Genomic DNA, 18,357 nt, shown 5'->3' on the forward strand with positions numbered 1-18,357 from the left:
GGCCAAGGGAGAAGAAAATGGCACTGAAGACAGGCGACCTTCAGTGGGGCACTCGGGGGTGGGGTGGAGATTATAAAGCAGAGCCCTCTACAAAAAAGGCCTTTAACAAAAAGACCAAGTATCCATGGATTTAATAATTCAAGGGCATGAGCAACAGTGGCCAGTCACTCTGAGGGCAAAACAGCTCATCCTGTGGGTTATGAGCACAGCCAGCTAGAAAATGTAGTTCACTGAGTGAATTACTGAGCCTTGCGAAGTTTTAGATGCCTCCCCTACAAAACAGAGCCTACTGTACCTTCTTCATGGGCTGTCAGGACACCAGGTGAAATAATCCGCGTCAAGTGCTTGTTAGAACAGCACCTAGAACCTAGCACTTACATTTACTTATGACCGTTTTATAACTATGAAGTTTTAGTTATCTTGAGATATCATCTGACAGGTAGGTAACGACATAACGTAACTAGAACCCAAGACTTTCTTTCCTTCTTTCCTTCCAATCCATCTATCTATCTATGTCTGTCTGTCTGTCTGCCTGCCTGTCGGAGCTATGGGATGGGACAGAGGGAATAGGTACAGTGCTTGGGAAGATGGGCCTGAAAACCTTATGAAGCACAAGGACAGCATCTAGTACTTTCCTTGCTGGCATATAACCAGAACAAAATCTCTATGATTCCTTGTGTTGGGTCTTATTTACAAATGGGCAAATGGAGGCCCATATCTAGAAGGATAAACCACCCACCCTAACAGACAAACCAGTCTCATATTCAGGCTTCGTTCTTCTTCTTCTTGTTGTTTTATTAGCTTCAGACATCTTTTTATTTTTTTTCTTTAATTCCAGTTGGTTAGCATACTGTGTAATATTTGTTTCAGGTGTACGACATAGTCATACAACACCCGCCTGGGTGGCACAGTTGGTTAAATGTCTGATCTCAGTTTGTCCAAATCTTGGTTTCAACTCAGGTCATGAACTCAGGGTCACGAGATCGAGCCCTGTGTTGGGCTCCACACTCAGCATGGAGTCTGCTTAGGACGCTCTCCTTCTTCCTCTGCCCCTCCCCCCTGCTCTCTCTCTCAAATAATCTTAAAAAATCTTAAAAAATAAAAAATTTTGAAAAAAGAGCCCATTTCCTGGTTTGTCTGTCTCTCTCTCATATTCTGTTTTAATTTTATCTACTGAAAAGACTATCTGGTGTACTAAAAAAATGAATTTTATGAACATTGCAATTGTTTTCTTACTCCATTGAATCTATATTCCTGCCACAGGAACATTTCTTAAATTTTGGTTATAAAACAGTAATCCAGAGAGATGCCCCTGCCAACCTGGTTAGGGAAGTCGTACACGCCGCCCCTCCTCCTGGAGGTCCTGAGGAGTCCTGCGCTAACTGCCACTTTCCACCTGAAGGCCTCGAACCCAGGGCTTCCCCTGCTTGCTAACGGCTCTTTCCCTGTGACACTTGGGAAATCACCCCTTAGTGGGGGATCTTGCTCACCAGTCCTTACCGTCTTCAGCCGCTCATACCCTCCTTCCTATGTTTATAAAATCCAGTTAAAGTGAAGTTGAGTGGCACGCTTGGGGATGGGTATTAGAAGTCATAAAAGGCAACGTGAGGTTTGTGTGTGAAGATGGACGATCCCTCATCACTCTTCCTGAGGTAACACAGGTAATGACAAGAGGAAGAGAAAAACTTCAGGGTAAGAATATGGACTTGAAGGAGCCTCAGAACTTTCTGGAAATAGCACATAGATCCCACCAGATGTCACCCTTGCCTTTCTCCCACAGCTTTCATAGATGGGGGGGAAAAAAATCCACTTCCTAAGCTGGTTTCCAAACTTCAGCTTTTAAGGTTTTCACGTCACATCATGTAAAATTCATATTCTCCTAGTAACAGAATCTGGTTACTTAGGACACAGGTCTGGGAGAAAGATGAATGTTCATGTTTCTACTCAGTGGTCTGTGAGGTTTGTGTTTCTCCTCACTGGCCACAGAAGGGAGCCCGAGCTCTTCTCTTCTGAGAACAGGCACCAAAAACTCCCCAATATCTTAGCAGCCCTGAGGGGGTAAAGGAAACCAGGTTGTGGCAACACATTTGACCCACTAACTCTTTCGATCAGAATGACTATTCCAAACCACATTTCATGTGCGACAATGGTTAGCTTTTCTCACATTAAATAGCTGAATCTCCACTTGGACTTGCCAAATATGCATGTGATCTATGTGTTTCTTGGGCGGGGGGGGGGATGTCTCTGCTGGGAAATAGGAACCACTTTCAAACAGAAAGAAACTAAAACTGTCTATGCTGATCAGAGCCTTGAGTCAGTTAATGGAAATACTAAAACCAAACCTTCAGAATGATTGGGATATATTATACAACCAAACAGCCCCGGGCCACACACAAATCTAGATTAAAATAAATCTAAAACAGTTAAAAAACCACAGGTATTTTACATTTTCTTTGGTTCTAATAAACTGATCAAAGCCAAATTCACTTCAACAAAACTGGTAAATTAAAAAATACTGACAAGGGACACCTGGGTGGCTCAGCCCACTAAAGTCTGCCTTTGGCTCAGGTCATGACTGCAGGGTCCTGGATAGAGTCCCACATCAGTCTCCTTGCTCAGCGGGGAGTCTGCTTCTCCCTGCTGCTCCCCCTGGTTGAGCTCACTCTCTCTTTCTATCTCTGATTCCAAAAAAAAAAAAATTTTTTTTTAATTATTTTTTAATGGAAAAGATCCGGACAATCTGGGGCACCTGAGTGGCTCAGTCACTTGATTTCTGCTTGTCTTGATTTTTGCTCAGGTCATGATCTCAGGGTTGAGGGGTTGAGCCCTGCTCTGTGATCAGTGGGGAGTCTGCCTGAGACTCTCTCTCTCCCTCTGTTCCTCCCACCCACTCACTCATGCTTTCTCCCTCTCTCTTTCAAATAATAAGTAAATCTTTAAAAAAAAAATTGACTTTTGAAATTAGTAATACATTATGTTAATTCATTAGATTTAAATTTTAAAAATACTGACGATCCATTATTTAACACCATCAGGACCACCTCATTAAGAAGTCCCACATAATCCATTTTAACCTGTGGATGAAGAGGTGTCTTCTGAGCAACAACTGAGTAAACCACTCAGTGTTTGTACAGGCTGCTCTCTGACCTCTGAGGTTTTGATCTTGGTCCATTGTCAAATGCTTGGCTCAAAGCATACCTTCTCCAAAAACCACTGCTGGTTTTTATTCCTCACTCTGCCCCAAAGTTAACCGTTGCTTCTTTATCCTCATCCCTTTCTACCTCCACCCCTTAGATTTCACAGGCACGTCAACCTCTCTCCTGAGGCATTTCCTTTCTTTTTCCGTAGTGCCTAGCAATTACTGTGTGCCGATTCGTGTTTTTGATGCTTTCCTTGATGCAATTCATTTAATACTCAACATCCTGGAAGGTAGGTACTATCATCACCCTCATTTTATAGAGAAAGGTGCTAAGAAATAGAGAGAGGGTTAAGTAATTTGTTCAAGATCACATGCATAGTGACTAGAATCAAGACCCAGACCCAGGCAGTCTGGCTCTAGAAACGGGTCCTAAGAACTGGGAACACGGCCTCTCTTAAGACGTGTGCAGTCAGCACCTGCTGAACAAAAAGGCAAAGCTCTAGGATATACCGCATAGGACTGAATGCTCAAGAGTCTTCTGGAGCTCTTTCCTCCCACTTAAATACCCCCAATCGCAAAATAAGGTGTTAAAAATCGTCCATGATCCATCACGAGCAAGAAGGTGACATACTTACTAGAACCAGATATGTTCAAGTCTTTACATTCTTCAATTTTAGCTTCACTGTCAAAATAGATCTTGATCTTGCCACTGTGAGCTTTATTGTCCAAGGTGATCTGGAGACACAAATGCACGGCAAGGTCACCGCCCAGCAGGCAGTGTGGCCCACAGGAGCAACTCTGCTTCAAACACCACTGGCATTCTCACAGCACACTGATTCCAGAACAATGATACTGATGAAAATGCCCTCATCACATGATTCCTGCCCACGTTTCTGTTACTAATGAAGAAATAAGGCCCAAAAGGTGAAAACGTGCAGTTCTAATGAATCACGTTCGGGTTCAGAGAAATCTGAGTGCGTAACAACTAACCAGTCCTCGGAACAAAACCAAGATTCACCAGTCTTTGACAAGAGAACACACTGATCTCATTTACTATACCGACTGGAATTTAAAAGCATTTGCTTCAACTTAGTCCTTTGGGAATGAAATGCTAGGTCTGCGCTAGGATGGAAATTATTTTTCTGTTTGCTTCAAGCGCTACAGGGCATTCCAAAGTGACAAAGATTGCTCCCAGGCTGCAGGCTGAATTTAAGATTTCCAAACAGCCTCAACCTTCCACTTATGGTTCAGTCATGTTGTTTACAAGTGGAATGTGCGGAAGATCTTAAGGCTTGAGAGCAGTATTTGGGGGGCTTTCCCGAGGGAGGACGAGGCTGTGCGTGCGCCAGGGTTAGCAGGGGTGTCCTCACAGGCCACAGGCCCTGAAGTGGGGCTCGCAGGTCTAATTCTCGAGCCTCTGGTTTGGTTGGAGGGATATTCTTGGATTACACGGAGTGTGGCTCATGGGGCGAGATACTGGGGCACCTGTGGATTTCATTACTGATCCCCTACACATGCAGCTCTACAAGCTCTCTGACTGTGAGTACTGGGGGGTTTTGCATTGTGTTCTGTAATATGTAGGACACCCCAGGGAGGTTAATCATACTCCTCTGTGCCAGAGACATTCTTCCTCACCACATGTCAAGATTTAGAATTACTTTTATTTCTTTGTGTACGTGTTTTCCAGGCGAGCTCTTCCACTAGGCTGTAAGTTTCCTGAGGGCCACTGCACCCTGACATTGTGGCCGCGTCTGGTGCATAGGGGGGACTCATTCCTACTGACTGGCTGTTGTTGAACAGAGCCCTCCTCTGAGTTGCTAAAGGGTGGTCACAGACAACTGTCGGCTTAGCCTTTGGTTTTTCCCTCTATAAACGGGATCGAAAGAGGGAGGGTAAGAGGGAAAGTTCAAGGAATGAGAGGGCCAGTTACTCTCCCCACAGAAGCGTACACTCTCCTCTAGTGCACGTGCCTCCCCTCAAAATAAAAAAACAACTAATCCTTTGCAGACTGGCCCTCAGATCAAGTGGAGAGAGGGAGCACTTTCTGCCTAGAGGTTTGAAAACATTTGCTATAACAGTTGCAAAAACCTTCCTCTGAAAGTAGCAGAAACATCAGAAACACTCAAAACACTTGTCATCAACTTTTTTTCCCTAATATATTATGGGAATACTAGGTCAAAACTAATTTTGAAAACTTCTGGTTTTAAAATGTTGGAAAGGGTTTGGTTCATTTTCCCAAGGAATGGTCTCTGGACCAACAGCACTAGGAAGTGTCATTAAGCTGTTTTAAACACAACTACCCCTAACACATCTCTTAAAGGCTGGTGTGTTTTCCACTTGGTATCTGCAATAGGGGGAAATCTTTGTGCTATTTTGCAACCTTTCTGTTAGTCGGATGCTTTTTCAAAACCAAAAAATAAAATAAAATGAAAAAGAAAAAGAAAGAAACTTAGTTTTGGCATCTGCAATAGGAGTAGAGAAAAATAATAAAAACCTTCAGTATGACAAGACACTTGCCGTGTTCTGAAAGACGTAACAGTCTGGTAACTCTCGGGAATGAATCGTCTGTAGGTCAATGCCTTTGAGGTGAAAGGAAATTTCAACTTGTAAGAGCCTGGATAAGAAATATTACAAGGTATAAATTGTCATGGTCTTACTCTCCTACTCTGCTTTCCCCACCCGTCTCCTGGGAAATGAGACTTTAAAACATATTTACCGATAAAATTCCAGTCTGAAGAATGACGAGTTCTTCCAGTCCTGAGGGGACTTGGAGAGGTCTAAGTGAACACAGTCTAGAGCAATGAAACAACAAGAAGGATTGTTTCAGGCAACAATCAAATGCTAAAAGTAGTGGGGCAAGGTGTGCTGAGAAGCAGGACACTTAAAAGTTCCAAAGTATCTTCCCACAAAATCCGTATTCATTGTAACAAGACCTGGAACTTGAAAGGGAAGAACCTGGAGATACCCTAACCACATAATCACAGTTAACATCACCAGTAATGGGATAAAGAGACATCATGAACCTCCTGAAATAATGTACTATGTGGTATTCTCCCCCCAAATGCATAACCTCCATCAAGTCATAAAGAAATAGAAAAACCCAGGTGAGGAACATTCTACTCTTTTAAAATGTCAAGGTCATTGGTTAAAAAAAAAAAAAAAAAAAAAGGGCTAAGGAATTTCATTTTGCTCCAGATTAAAGGAGATTAAAGTGACCTGACAAGTAAATGCATTATGTGATCCTGGCTCAGGGAGGTGCAAGGGGGTGGGGGAGGGGCCCATGGCGATGGTGGGAGGGAGGGGGATGCGCAGGCAGTTTTCTTTTTCTGTAAAGAACAGGACAATGGGTGATAAGTGAATAGGGTTTGGAGATTACAGTACTGTATCCAGGTTCCCTGGTGCTTTTGAGCACTGTATGGTGGTTATGTAAGAGAATGTTCTTGTCTAGAGGAAATGCACATTGAAGTATTTAGAGGTAAAGAGACATCAAGTCTGTACCTTATTCTCATACATTTCAGGAGAAATATTTATACATTGGAAGAATGATAAAACAAAAGTGGTAAAATGTTAGCCTTTGGAAAATCTAGATGAAAGGTATACCAGGAAATCTTTGTGCTATTTTGCAACCTTTCTGTTAAGTCTGATGCTTTTTCAAAACCCAAAAATAAAATAAAATAAAATAAAAAAGAGAAAAGAAAGAAACTTAGGTTTTACTCAAGTAAAAGCAAGTTATGAGCTGTAAACTATAAAAGAACAATTCCAAGAGCCTCCCATAAAAATAGTCTTGTCCTTGGGTAGCTCAACACCTTGGCAGGAAAGCAAGGAGGTCTAGAAATGGTGAATGCCTTTCAAGGTCACAAAGCCCTGACACAGAACAGGGGGAAGCCAGCCTGGCTGACTCTTGCCAAGGCTGTTGCTGCCCCTTCATGCTGCCTTTGGAATGGAGAAGTCGGAGCTGCAGCAGTGTCTAGTACCCAGGAGGTTCTTGAGAACCTTGGTAGGCTTGATGGCCGATTCTTTAAGCATCTTCTCCCGCTGCGCCTGGAGTAGCAATGACCTCCCATCACTAAATAGGACATGACCTCGACTTAGCTACCTCGCCTGACTGAACACCAGTTTCGTCAGATGTAAAGTAAAAGCCAAACTGATGATATTTAAGGTCCTTCCACTTCTCACATTCTTATTTGAAGACAAAGTAAAAGAAAATAAAACATTTAAAGTGATTTAAGTGGCTGGATTCTGAAAAGAGAAGGAACATGTTCAAAATCTATGTGCCACGTTCTGTCCAAGGTCTCTTTTTCCTGTATTTCACTCATTCTAAGATATTTCTTTTTTTCACTTTTAAATACCTCTGAAGCAGAAGAGTTTTAATATTTATACTTATATTTAACAATATTTTTTAAAAGATTTTATTTGTTTATTTGACAGAGAGAGATCACAAGTAGATGGAGAGGCAGGCAGAGAGAGAGAGAGAGGGAAGCAGGCTCCCTGCTGAGCAGAGAGCCTGATGTGGGACTCGATCCCCGGACCCTGAGATCATGACCCGAGCTGAAGGCAGCGGCGCCCTATACTTATATTTAACAATATTAATGGCATCTTAGATTCAGAGAAATATAATAGCATTTGTTAATTTTATACTTTATGTAAAATTCGCCTAGTAAAAGTCTATTTGGTTATTCAAGTTTTGTAATTATAAGTATGGAGTTACATTCCTCTAAATGCACATTCAGGATTCTCTGAGGTCTGACTGATCTTATGTTACAGTCACTGCTAATGAGGACACCAAGCACCTTTTGGCAATAAAATCGAAGCACTGGATTTTGGGTTTTTATTTAAGGACAGCAAAAGCCTTAAGTAAATCATCAAACCTCAAACAGAACGAACTGGTATTAGTGTAGCAGCCTCGGCACTCAGAGAATCTCATTTACAGGGCAGAATACTCCCGCAAATGAAATAACAATGCTCTTAGAGAGAAACGGAAGGTAGAGTTTACATGTTCTTACAACAGGGAAAATGATGAAATGTTCTTAATGTCTAGGCTGAGAACATGTGGAAAGGAGAACATGAATTCAAAATCTGTGTCACAGAAGACAAAGCACTACTGTATTAAAATGATAGCAATCAAAATGTTGTAAAAACATTTTTAAAAACAGAAATTTCCAACAGTCCCCCCAATGAGGCTAAACGCTAAAGCTATAGGTCTAGAAGAATGACATGCCCATAGCATGACTTAAGGGAAACCCTTAGCTTGAAGGACACATTTCATCATGCAATTAAATAGAGACCCGCCAAGGAAGTGGGCATGGAGGGTGACCTCTGCATTTAGCACACTGAAGGATGACTCTTATTAACAAAGATGATGCAAAATTCATGCACAGGTAATCTAGAACAGCTTCTGCTAGTTCACCCACATAAACTGTAACACCCCACCAACCCCTGTTCCCATCATGTGCAGGCTTCCTCCAACATATCTGAGAAAAGAAAGTCTAAGATCCAGTATAAGGCATTCTAATAGTATTCTTTACATCTTTTCAATAGATATGTCCAAGGGTTCTCTTTGAGGAGTTACATTTCCTAAGTCAAAAATACAATTAACTTGCTCATCTCTCTTAAAATAAAGTCAAAGTAATAACCAACTTCTCTCCATTTGGTTAAAACTATTCCAGATTCTGATAGAAGGAAAACAAACAAGGACACCACTGCCCAGGGTTCAGGTAAGAAATCCTACTCTCTGGCACTGCCTGTCCTACGCAGCCACTGACACTGACTCTGGCCACATTTCTTTAATCGATTTTCCAAGAAAAATCAATTGAGAAAAACAATGTAAGAATCACTGGAAAAATCGTTGTAAGCATGTTTTTAAGAGGACAAGAGGTGGGCGCCTGGGTGGCTCAGTGGGTTAAGAGGACAAGAGGTACTTCAAGGCTGCTGACCACAGAACCACACTGCAGACACCTAGATAACCTCTCAAAGCACCCTGTGACCCTTGGTGGTGCTGGCTTATGGGCTGCTTCTTTCAGGGTTAAGAGCATGGGACACATTGACTCATGAAGAGATTCTCAGTGGGCAGCTTGTGGAAACAGACTCAGAACCTCTATTGGAGAGATGTGTTCTTTGATTATTTTACCAAAGTGTCTTAAGATGGGATTATAGGAAGTACCGTCAAATGCATTGTGTGATGCTCTCTTAATAAAACTACTCCACATTCAAACTGCTCCTAGGACCCCCCACTCCTGAACTGTTAGCTTCTTGAGGAGTCATGAATGATGGATCTTGGTAGTACAGGTAGTACAGGACCCCAGTACATGAAACAGGAAGTGACTTGGGCATGATAGGTTCTACACCAGAGATTTGTTGAATGAATGGCAAAACCCCCAGAGCCTTAAGTCAACCACTTCACACTTAAATATAGTGTGTTTTTAAATTCTTAACAAAGTGGCACAAAATACTTCTACTTGATTAGATATTAACTTTTTGCAAAGCAACTTCCTCAAAGAGAAAATGAGTTGCTAACCCCAATTTATCTTTGTAGAACATTAATGTGGTTAACATATAATTCAAGAGTACCAAGCATTTTAACATACATTATTTATAAATAGACTCTTTTTTTTTTTCAAAAGCCCAATTGTCTCCTCGTGAGGGAAAAACCTCAACAAACAGGAAACACCTGTCCATTTACCTCAACCCCCAACAATCTTGAGTGGTACAAGAAGTTCCACAAATGCTCCCCAGTCCTAACTCAGTAGACCTGCAGCTCCCTGAGGCAAAGCCCTTTGCAGGCATATATTCAAGCCTCAATGAAGTTAGCTGTCACAAAAGCAACATGGGTCCATTTGGGTCATCAGCACATGAGGGGATGTTTGCTCTTTCCACAGAAGACGATAAGAGTATATAATGAAATTATCTGTGTGTTACCTTTTTCAATGTCGCTGTCAATATTCAGTGTCTCATTAGAAGGAAACATGGTCCCTTTCTTGTAATGTTGCTTACAGACTTTTAAGCCAATTCTGTTGTCTTCATTTTCTCCATAGCCAAGGGTCCCCAGGGATATGTTCTTTAGTTGACGATACTGTTAAAAATAGTTAAATAAAAATAATACAGGCTTTTAAGGATTTCATCAGAAGTTACAGCATATGGAATACACTTTTAGCTATTTTAAATTGTTTCTATCAATCCCTCAACAGAACTCCCCTGTGTAAAATACCACAAGGTAATTTTCTCATGGTTGGGCAGGAAACACCCTGTCTCACGGAACTCAGAGCTATCGTAAACATGGTGACAGATGTCCCCACCCCCACCCCACCGCAGTGACGGCCAAACCAGGGTGCTCTGGCCTCACAGCAGAGTACTGTCTCCTGGTGCCAGGCCCCACCTTCCCAAGCCACCCTGGCCTCCCGGCGTTTCTTGGAGCTTGCCAGGCACATTCCTGCCTGAGCCTTCGCTGTTCCCCCTGCCCAGAACCCCGTGTTACCTATCTGCTAGGTTCACCCCTTCAGATCTTGAGTCAAAAATTACCACTTTGGTGAGGTCTTCTCTACCGTCCAGTGCAAATAGCAAACATCCTTCCCCAGCGCACAGGCTCCAGCAGGCACTGCCCTTCTCCTTCCCTGCTTTATTTCACAGCACCATCACTTTCTGACACATCACTGAAGACCCAAGCCATCTACTCCCCAAGGCTCACGTTCGCACAACTGGCCTTAGCTTATATGAACTTACAGTGGCTCTCATCAAATGACTTTACCATTCGCCAGCCTGCACTAAAAGGGTTAAGAGGGCTTTCCTAGCTCCCACCTTTCATTAACATGACTTTACTATTCTGGGAAACATTTTTTTTCTTTTTTGAGAGGGAGAGGGTGTGGAATCTTAAGCAGGCTCCATGCCCACGCCCACCTGTGGCAGTGGAGCCCAACTGGGGCTTGAGCTCAAGACCCTAAGATGAGATCATGACTGGCAGAGAAATCAAGAGCTGGACATTTAACCGACAGAGCCACCCTGGCGCCCATACCAGAAAAATACTGCCCAGAAACATAAGTTACAAATAACCCTATTGTTCATTTCAGGAATATCCAAACCAACCCATTTAAGCAGATAATCAGTTTGATGATTGAGTCTAATAAATCCAAGACTTTTTGAAACCATGCCCCTCTCCCCAAAACCCTCGCCTTCTTGTGCCCACCAATCCAAAACTATTACATCCTATCTTTACCCAATTCTAACTGAGCTCCCCTCACACTGAAAGACCCACCCTACATCTACGTCATCTTCAAAATATGTATTTGGACTTTGCCCTCTTTACCCAAGGAGCTAAGGAGAAGGATCCAGGGACCATCTCCCCCACCTCTGTAAGCAATAAGCTCAGTTTTGCATATCAAAGTGTTTTCCCGGTGGTGTTTTCGGGGGAGCTAGCACTCAGTGCTATCCATTTCACCTCTCATTTGTCTGGTTCTCTCCTCTACAATGAAGTTCTGTAAGAACAGGGCTTTTGTCCATTTTATTCATGAGGCATTCCCAGTGTCTAGCACAGTATCTCATGTATTGTAGGCACCCAAATATTTCTTGAATGAATGAGAAAAGAAAAAAGAAGAAGAATGATTTCTCGCCCCTAAATGCTTTCTTCAGGCCTATCAATCTGGCTTCTCAATACTTGCTTAGCTACAACTATATCCTATCCTACTCCATATTCTTAAGATCCAGTTCAGCTTATTAATGCTAAGACACCGTTGTTGAGACTCTGGAGTCATAGATTTGGTATCTCCTTCATCAAAACTTCTGAGATTATAAATCCCCTCTCGGCAATTTGAACTTGGGGGAAAGTAAACTCCCAAAGGTAGTGGGTGTAAAGGGATAAATAAAACACACAAATCTTGAAGAAGAAACTTAAATAAGCAAAATCTATCGTGTGGAAAGGTAGTTAGAGAAATAGCAATGAACTTTTTTGGGCAGGCGAGGCAAAATTTAAATTAGAATATTTTAATACATGTATAACTTTTTTTTGCTAAAAACAACCAAGTATCAACATATTTGTAAAGTGTAGGTCATTCACAACAAAACACTTGCCTGACTGAGAACAAAAAAGATGCTCTCATAGACATCCTCCTGGGTATACACACTGCAACTGTAGTCATCTTCATCCGTGCCAGAATAGCCTTTTAAAAACAAGTGCTTAAAAGCAACAGTGTTCTCTTCTTTGAAAGCAACCACCATCTGGTTACTTAAACCAAAACGAACAAGCTAGAAAAGAAAATCAAATAGGAAGATGTGATTTTTCCATTTACCAGAGCAGGCAAATGCATTCTTATTATCATCAACCCCTGCCTGGAAACCTCAGCCAGGGTTTATTAACTGTATTTATGTCCAAATACAAGTCCCCCCAAAGAAAATCCTCATTAAACTCATCACCAAGTCAAAATAGTGTAAAATTAGAGGAAATTACCACTCCCAGTGACTGCCAACCCTACTGGTCTTTAATGAAGGAGAAAAAGGAGAAATTCAAATCAGTGAAGTCAGAAACCATTTTTTGTATACTTCAGCTTCAAATTAATCGTCTTAAAAACTGATGTACTCCATAAAATAAGTCATTTTTTTGTTGATTTAACATTAAGAAATTGCAATTATTTTTAAAAATCACAACTATGTTTTATATATAGCTTTTAAGGATGCTTTTTGAAAAGTGAGCTATGATACTTACTCCAACTAAGAGGTAAGAGTTGTCAAAGGAATTCAATGATTCCAGCTCTGCAAGAATTTTTTTTTTAATTTTATTTATTTATTTGACAGTCAGAGATCACAAGTAGGCAAAGAGGCAGGTAGAGGGAGAGGGGGATGCAGGCTCTCCGCTGAGCAGAGAGCCCGATGCAGGGCTCAATCCAAGGACCCTGAGATCATGACCTGAGCCGAAGGCAGAGGCCCAACCCATTAAGCCACCCAGGCATCCCTCTGCAAGAACTTTTGTATAAGATTTACACCTAGGAGTTCCTGCTCCAAAATCTATAGCATCAAAGCTCCTGAGAGAATTACAGGGCTTGCTTTACCATTCTAAGTTCAAACCCATTCACTGTCAGTAAGCACCCACCTTATTGTGATAAAAACTACTTACTCTGCCTTACACTGTATCCTAGTCCAAGCTCAGGCACCAAGGTCTCCCTTTACCAGGAGGGAATGTATTCTTCCTGCCCATCTTGGAATCCAGTAAGTGGAGAAAATTAGCAGGCACTAAATGTGTACCAAAAAACCCAGGAAATTATACACACACCAACAATCTCTGTCTGTCTGTCTGTCTCTCTCTCTCTCTCTCTCCCTCTCTCTCTCTCACACACACACACACACACACACGTAATGGCAGAAGATAAGTCAGTCCTTTCTAAGCTCTGTCCCACACACCCTTCCCCATCTACTTCATAAGACAATAAAAGTCCAAAAATTGTGCCCTAAATCTTCATCCTGGTAAGTCTCCAAAGCAATTTGGGACTGCTTCTTCATGTGTGAAATCAGCAGGTCCAGCTAGATGACCGTGGCGTTTCTGCTATGTGTAGTCACTCTGCGGCTGGCTATGAGAGACTCCATGGCACTGAACCGGACCTCAACTAGGGACACTTTCAGATGAAACACATGGGAATCTGCATATGCAAATATATATACTATTTTTAATGATTTATATTTTTTAGCTTTTAAGTTTTATCTGACTCTTTGAAAAGGCTGAGTAATTAAAAAAAAATAGCTACCACTTTTCAGCAACTATTATACTCCAGGTGCTTACGGAACTTCACTATAAGCACTGTCTCCGTTACTAACACACCAACTGTAAGTGACGTGACTATGGTTAATCCCCACTTTATGCTTGTGGAAACTGAGATTTAGCCCCATTAAATTGCCCAAAGTCCCCTAACTAGAATGAAAGTCAGGTCTAACTCCAAAGTCACCCTATTGTGCTATACAATTTATCTTTGTTGAAGAATCTGCTTTGGGACTCTTACAGAAAAGAATTTAGGTGCTGGCTTTTGAGAATGGCCACTACCGTTTGAGAACAGACTTAGTTGACACTGGCATCTGAGCCTCACCAGGTCACATTCCTCAAATACCAAGTCAAAGGATTGAGCAATTGTTAAATCCCAGCTAGTCTAAGGAAAATACCCAGATAAGAAACCCCACATCATCCAGCTGGGCTAGAAATCAAGCGACTGGAAGCCAAAGGTTTTCCAAGCATGTAACATCTGTCAGTGGTAGCTGTAGGAGATGCCAAAAAGGGTCACATCGCTTTCTGAAAGCCAAAAGTCAACCAGGGAACCAATACACACATGATTGTTTCAAGGCCTTATTAAATACTGATGCACAAATGAAAAAAAAAATTGGTATACACACACATGAATTGAGTTCTTCAGTCAAAGTCTGCTGAGTGCTTATTATACAATGTGGGCAAGATCGAGTTGCATGGTGTTGAATCACAGCCCTTATCTACTGAGTGTCAGGGACTATGCCAAAAATTTATAATTTTAATAAAATTTAATTCGCCAACACTCTCTGAGGGGGATATTACACTGGCCTCCGCAAGGACAGGATCCCCCTCCCCACTCCCCACTTAGGAACTGAAATAGTGCCTATCACAATGCCAGAGTCAAATACAGAACCCATTGATGAATATAATCCCATTTTATACATGTGCAGCTGAAGTTAGGGAACTTATTCAAGTTGGAATAGCTAGAAAATGTCAGTGAGGTGTCTATTAGGTTTACATATCCCTTCTCTGGACCATCTGGCCCCACTACCCCTCAGAGATGCTGCAAACTTAACTCTAGAAGCAGGGATATTCGACCTATTCCTTCCATATTCACACTTGAGAAAAACAAAACAAAACAAAAAAAACCACACCAAAAAAATGTGAATGGGGAATGGGTAACTTGACCAAGAAAGTGGAATACTATTTGCTGATATTTTAAGCTACCACCTTATTTAAACTCAAAGCTCATCAGCTCAACTTTCGGAATGAGGGAACATGAAGCTGTAATCTCTGCTTGGAACCACTTCATCTGGCAACAGAAACAAGAAATTTCTTCCATTCCATCATTCCTAGAACAAGCTAAGATCTACCTATATGGCCCAGCATCATGTCAGGGTTGGGATTTTCAAAGCATCTGTTACTAGAGAAGAGAAACCCTCAGGAGGAGATCATAAGTCCCCCACCTGCTATGGCAGAACCCAATATCCCCTATGGAGTAAGATGATGGTTTTGGCCTAATGGTTGACATAAGAATGCACTCTTGCCCCACTAACTAGATCTTAAGATTTGCCAAGACTATGATAGAAAACAGAATAGTTACACATTAAGTGCACTTTGAAACTTCGTGAAGGTAAGACCTTATTATGAAATCAGTGTAGAAGAAAATATTCTGTACCAGGTAAAAAACAAGATTCTACTCTAATAGTGTACACAGAATGAGAAGGAACAAGTAGAACAAGTATGTGGACACCTCTCTCAATATTATAAATTACTGCAGAATAGGAATGTCTTTTTTTTTTTTAAGTTTCCTCCTCATCAACCCTGATAAAATGCCACCCATCCCATTAGACTTGAGGATGGAGTGCTAAGAGACAGAAAAAGAGAAAGAGGGACAAGTGGGATCTGAAAGAAGGAAGAAATGTATTTGACAAATCTGCTCCAATTAGATATCATCCATGTAGGAAAACTTGATTAGAATGGTCCTCCAGCAGGACAAGAACCTAACCCCTCCCAACTTTGTTAGGGAAGACAACGTGTACCCACACAAAAAGCAAATTATCATTTCCCAGAAATAGTCTATTTTTTAGACCATTATTTAGTCTATATTTGTAGACTATTATTTATACTGTATTTTCTAGACTTTTTAAAGATTTTACTTATTTATTTGACAGATATCACAAGTAGGCAGAGAGGCAGGCGGGGGGTGGGAAGCAGGCTTCCCACTGAGCAGAAAGCCCAATATGGGGCTCCATCCCAGGACCCTGGGATCATGACCAGAGCTGAAGGCAGAGGCCTTAACCCACTGAGCCACCCAGGTGCCCCCCAGAAACAGTCTATTTAAAGCAAAAGCATTGAAACAGACAGCAACAGGTAGCAGTGTCCCCAGGAAAACCACGTGGGGAGTGGTCAGGAAAGACCAGTGGGGGACTTCCAAGGGCACCTGAAAGATGATGGAGAAAAAGAACCACTCTGGACTTGGTGGAGCAAACAGGGCAGGGATGAGAATCCCTGGGTGCATCCAGTTGGAAAGACAAGTCGAAGGAGACTGTGGAAATCTGAATTTCAAGGTACACAGTCAAGATTTTCTTCTGTGGGAAAACAGGTACCACCAAAGATTCTGAGCAGGAGAGTGACCCAATGAAGACATTCTAAGAAAAATTCATTTGTTATTAGCATTGAACACACTGGTGTGGGTATGGACAAGGAAGGTTGGCATAAGACAAAGTCTGGAAGCAGACCCATAAACTTGACTGTATTCCTAGACCGCGAACTGAGGACAAGTCCCATGCCTGGGATAAAACCAATCTGAGGGTAAGAGTGCAGACCCTAGAGTCTGACCACAGGGCTCCAGTCCTACTCTACCACTTACCAACAGAATGGCCATAAGCAAATTAGCTATTCTCTTTGGTCCCATTTCCTCATCCACAAGATGGGAGCAATAATGGACCTACCTCACAGGGTTGCTGTGAGGATGAAATGAATGAACATGCAGACAGCACCTTGCCTGGCATATGGCAAATGCTACGCCACACGTTAGGTTACCTCTCAGCAGCAGTGACGTATTCCCAGCTGTATTTCCAGCAGGACTCACAGCATAGGAGGTGCATCAGACATATTGTAATTTAATCAGATAAGAGTCTGGGCTAGAGAGAGAAGATGGTGAGTATGGTAAAGCATAAGTAGACACAGTTTTGAAGGAAGAAACCATGAGATTTAGTAGGCTTCAGGACAAAGAAGGTAAGTCAAAGATCGGGATGTTCTATGCCTAGATAAGGTGGAGTTTTGGTAACATTAATAGATCAAGAAGCTGAACCAAAAAAAAAAAAAAAGAAGCTGAACCAAAAGCTGATTTGGCTAGAGAAGAAATTAGGAAACACTTACAATTAACCAAATGAAAAAGGGGACATTATTTCTCCTTCTTCCAAGTAAGACTAATAACGTACCTACTTTCTAGGATGCCAAGGATGCCAGAATTAAAATTTCAAACCCAAGAATTAAAATGAAAAGATGTTTAAACAGAAAATGCCAAGCATATACATTTAACAGGGTCCCTATACCTCAACTTTGTTTTTCAACTTCGTTGTTTCTTTTAAAGCAACTTGGTTATCCTAAAACTTGGTGTAATGGAAAGTATGTCTTTCAGTGAAAAGACTTCTTTATGATCAGAGAAGAAAGATGCAATTTCAGTTACAACAGGAACCTCCTCTCATTTCTAAAACTACACAAAGCTATTTTTAGAAAGGTCTTTATTTTTGTGTTCCAGAAATAACATCTTTATGAACAACATCTTTACATTGATAACAAGATGATTATTTGCCAAGGGAGCCAAATACCCCAGGCTGATCATGTTTTTAGAAGGGCACGCATTTCAAATGTAGTTATCCAGACAGGAGCCTCCCTGAAACAGCTTCCAAACCACAGTCTCAAAAACTAGATGACAACTCTGATGGTCCTGGAGATAAAGTCTCAACAACAAGAAATTCAACCAAAGATGCCAAGGTAGACCTTGTACTCTCCTGACAGGCCCAAGGGTAAGTATTCACTGACCGACTTAGCTACTGATGGAAGGGAAACAGACTTCTGTCAAGTCTCAAATCAAAACAGTCAAAAATGCAATTTCAAAAATGTATTTGAAAGGGATGAGAAATTTCAAGAACACACTCACTTGGGATTGAGCAAATTCCTGTGCCTCATTCAGATACAGAACCCCACCCCACCCCCATATCGATCTGCTATTACATAAACCTACTCTTTATCTCTATTTGCAGAACCTGTGGGAAGACGACCTCAGAATCCCTAACTAAAAGAAGGTCATTATTGAAACTGAACTTCAACCTATCATCTACTAAAGGGACCTACTAAAGAGGCCTACTAAAGGGGCCTACTAAACTATCGCCAAATTGTGTTGACTCCAGAGTCAACATAATTTCACAGTTCTATGAACTCGAGTGTGGACTTTTCAGAACAAAAGTCAAGGGTGGAACACATGAAAAGAGTTTCATCT

General features: G+C 41.6%; 1 protein-coding gene and 1 long non-coding RNA gene across 5 annotated transcripts in view; one reads left to right on the forward strand and one right to left on the reverse strand.

Annotated features, from left to right (window-relative positions):
- Positions 1–18,357, reverse strand: part of MCOLN2 (mucolipin TRP cation channel 2) — a 54,835-nt gene that overhangs the window by 18,505 nt on the left and 17,973 nt on the right. For 3 of the 4 annotated variants that reach the window (XM_044238597.1, XM_044238598.1, XM_044238600.1), the window contains exons 3-7: positions 12,197–12,370; positions 10,055–10,208; positions 5,856–5,931; positions 5,657–5,753; positions 3,775–3,874 (exon numbers count right to left, since the gene is read on the reverse strand). In XM_044238597.1, the coding sequence (XP_044094532.1) occupies positions 3,775–3,874; positions 5,657–5,753; positions 5,856–5,931; positions 10,055–10,208; positions 12,197–12,370 (601 nt within the window). Of the gene's footprint in view, positions 1–3,774; positions 3,875–5,656; positions 5,754–5,855; positions 5,932–10,054; positions 10,209–12,196; positions 12,371–13,235; positions 13,352–18,357 lie in introns of all 4 variants that reach the window. The other variant, XM_044238599.1, reaches the window with a different exon arrangement.
- On the forward strand, positions 4,600–18,232 carry LOC122900140. Its single transcript, XR_006383184.1, has 3 exons — positions 4,600–4,678; positions 8,806–8,853; positions 18,122–18,232. It is a non-coding gene; the product is annotated as an uncharacterized LOC122900140 (long non-coding RNA).

This window comes from Neovison vison, chromosome 2, assembly GCF_020171115.1.
Source record: "Neovison vison isolate M4711 chromosome 2, ASM_NN_V1, whole genome shotgun sequence".
Classification (NCBI taxonomy): Eukaryota; Metazoa; Chordata; class Mammalia; order Carnivora; family Mustelidae; genus Neogale; species Neogale vison.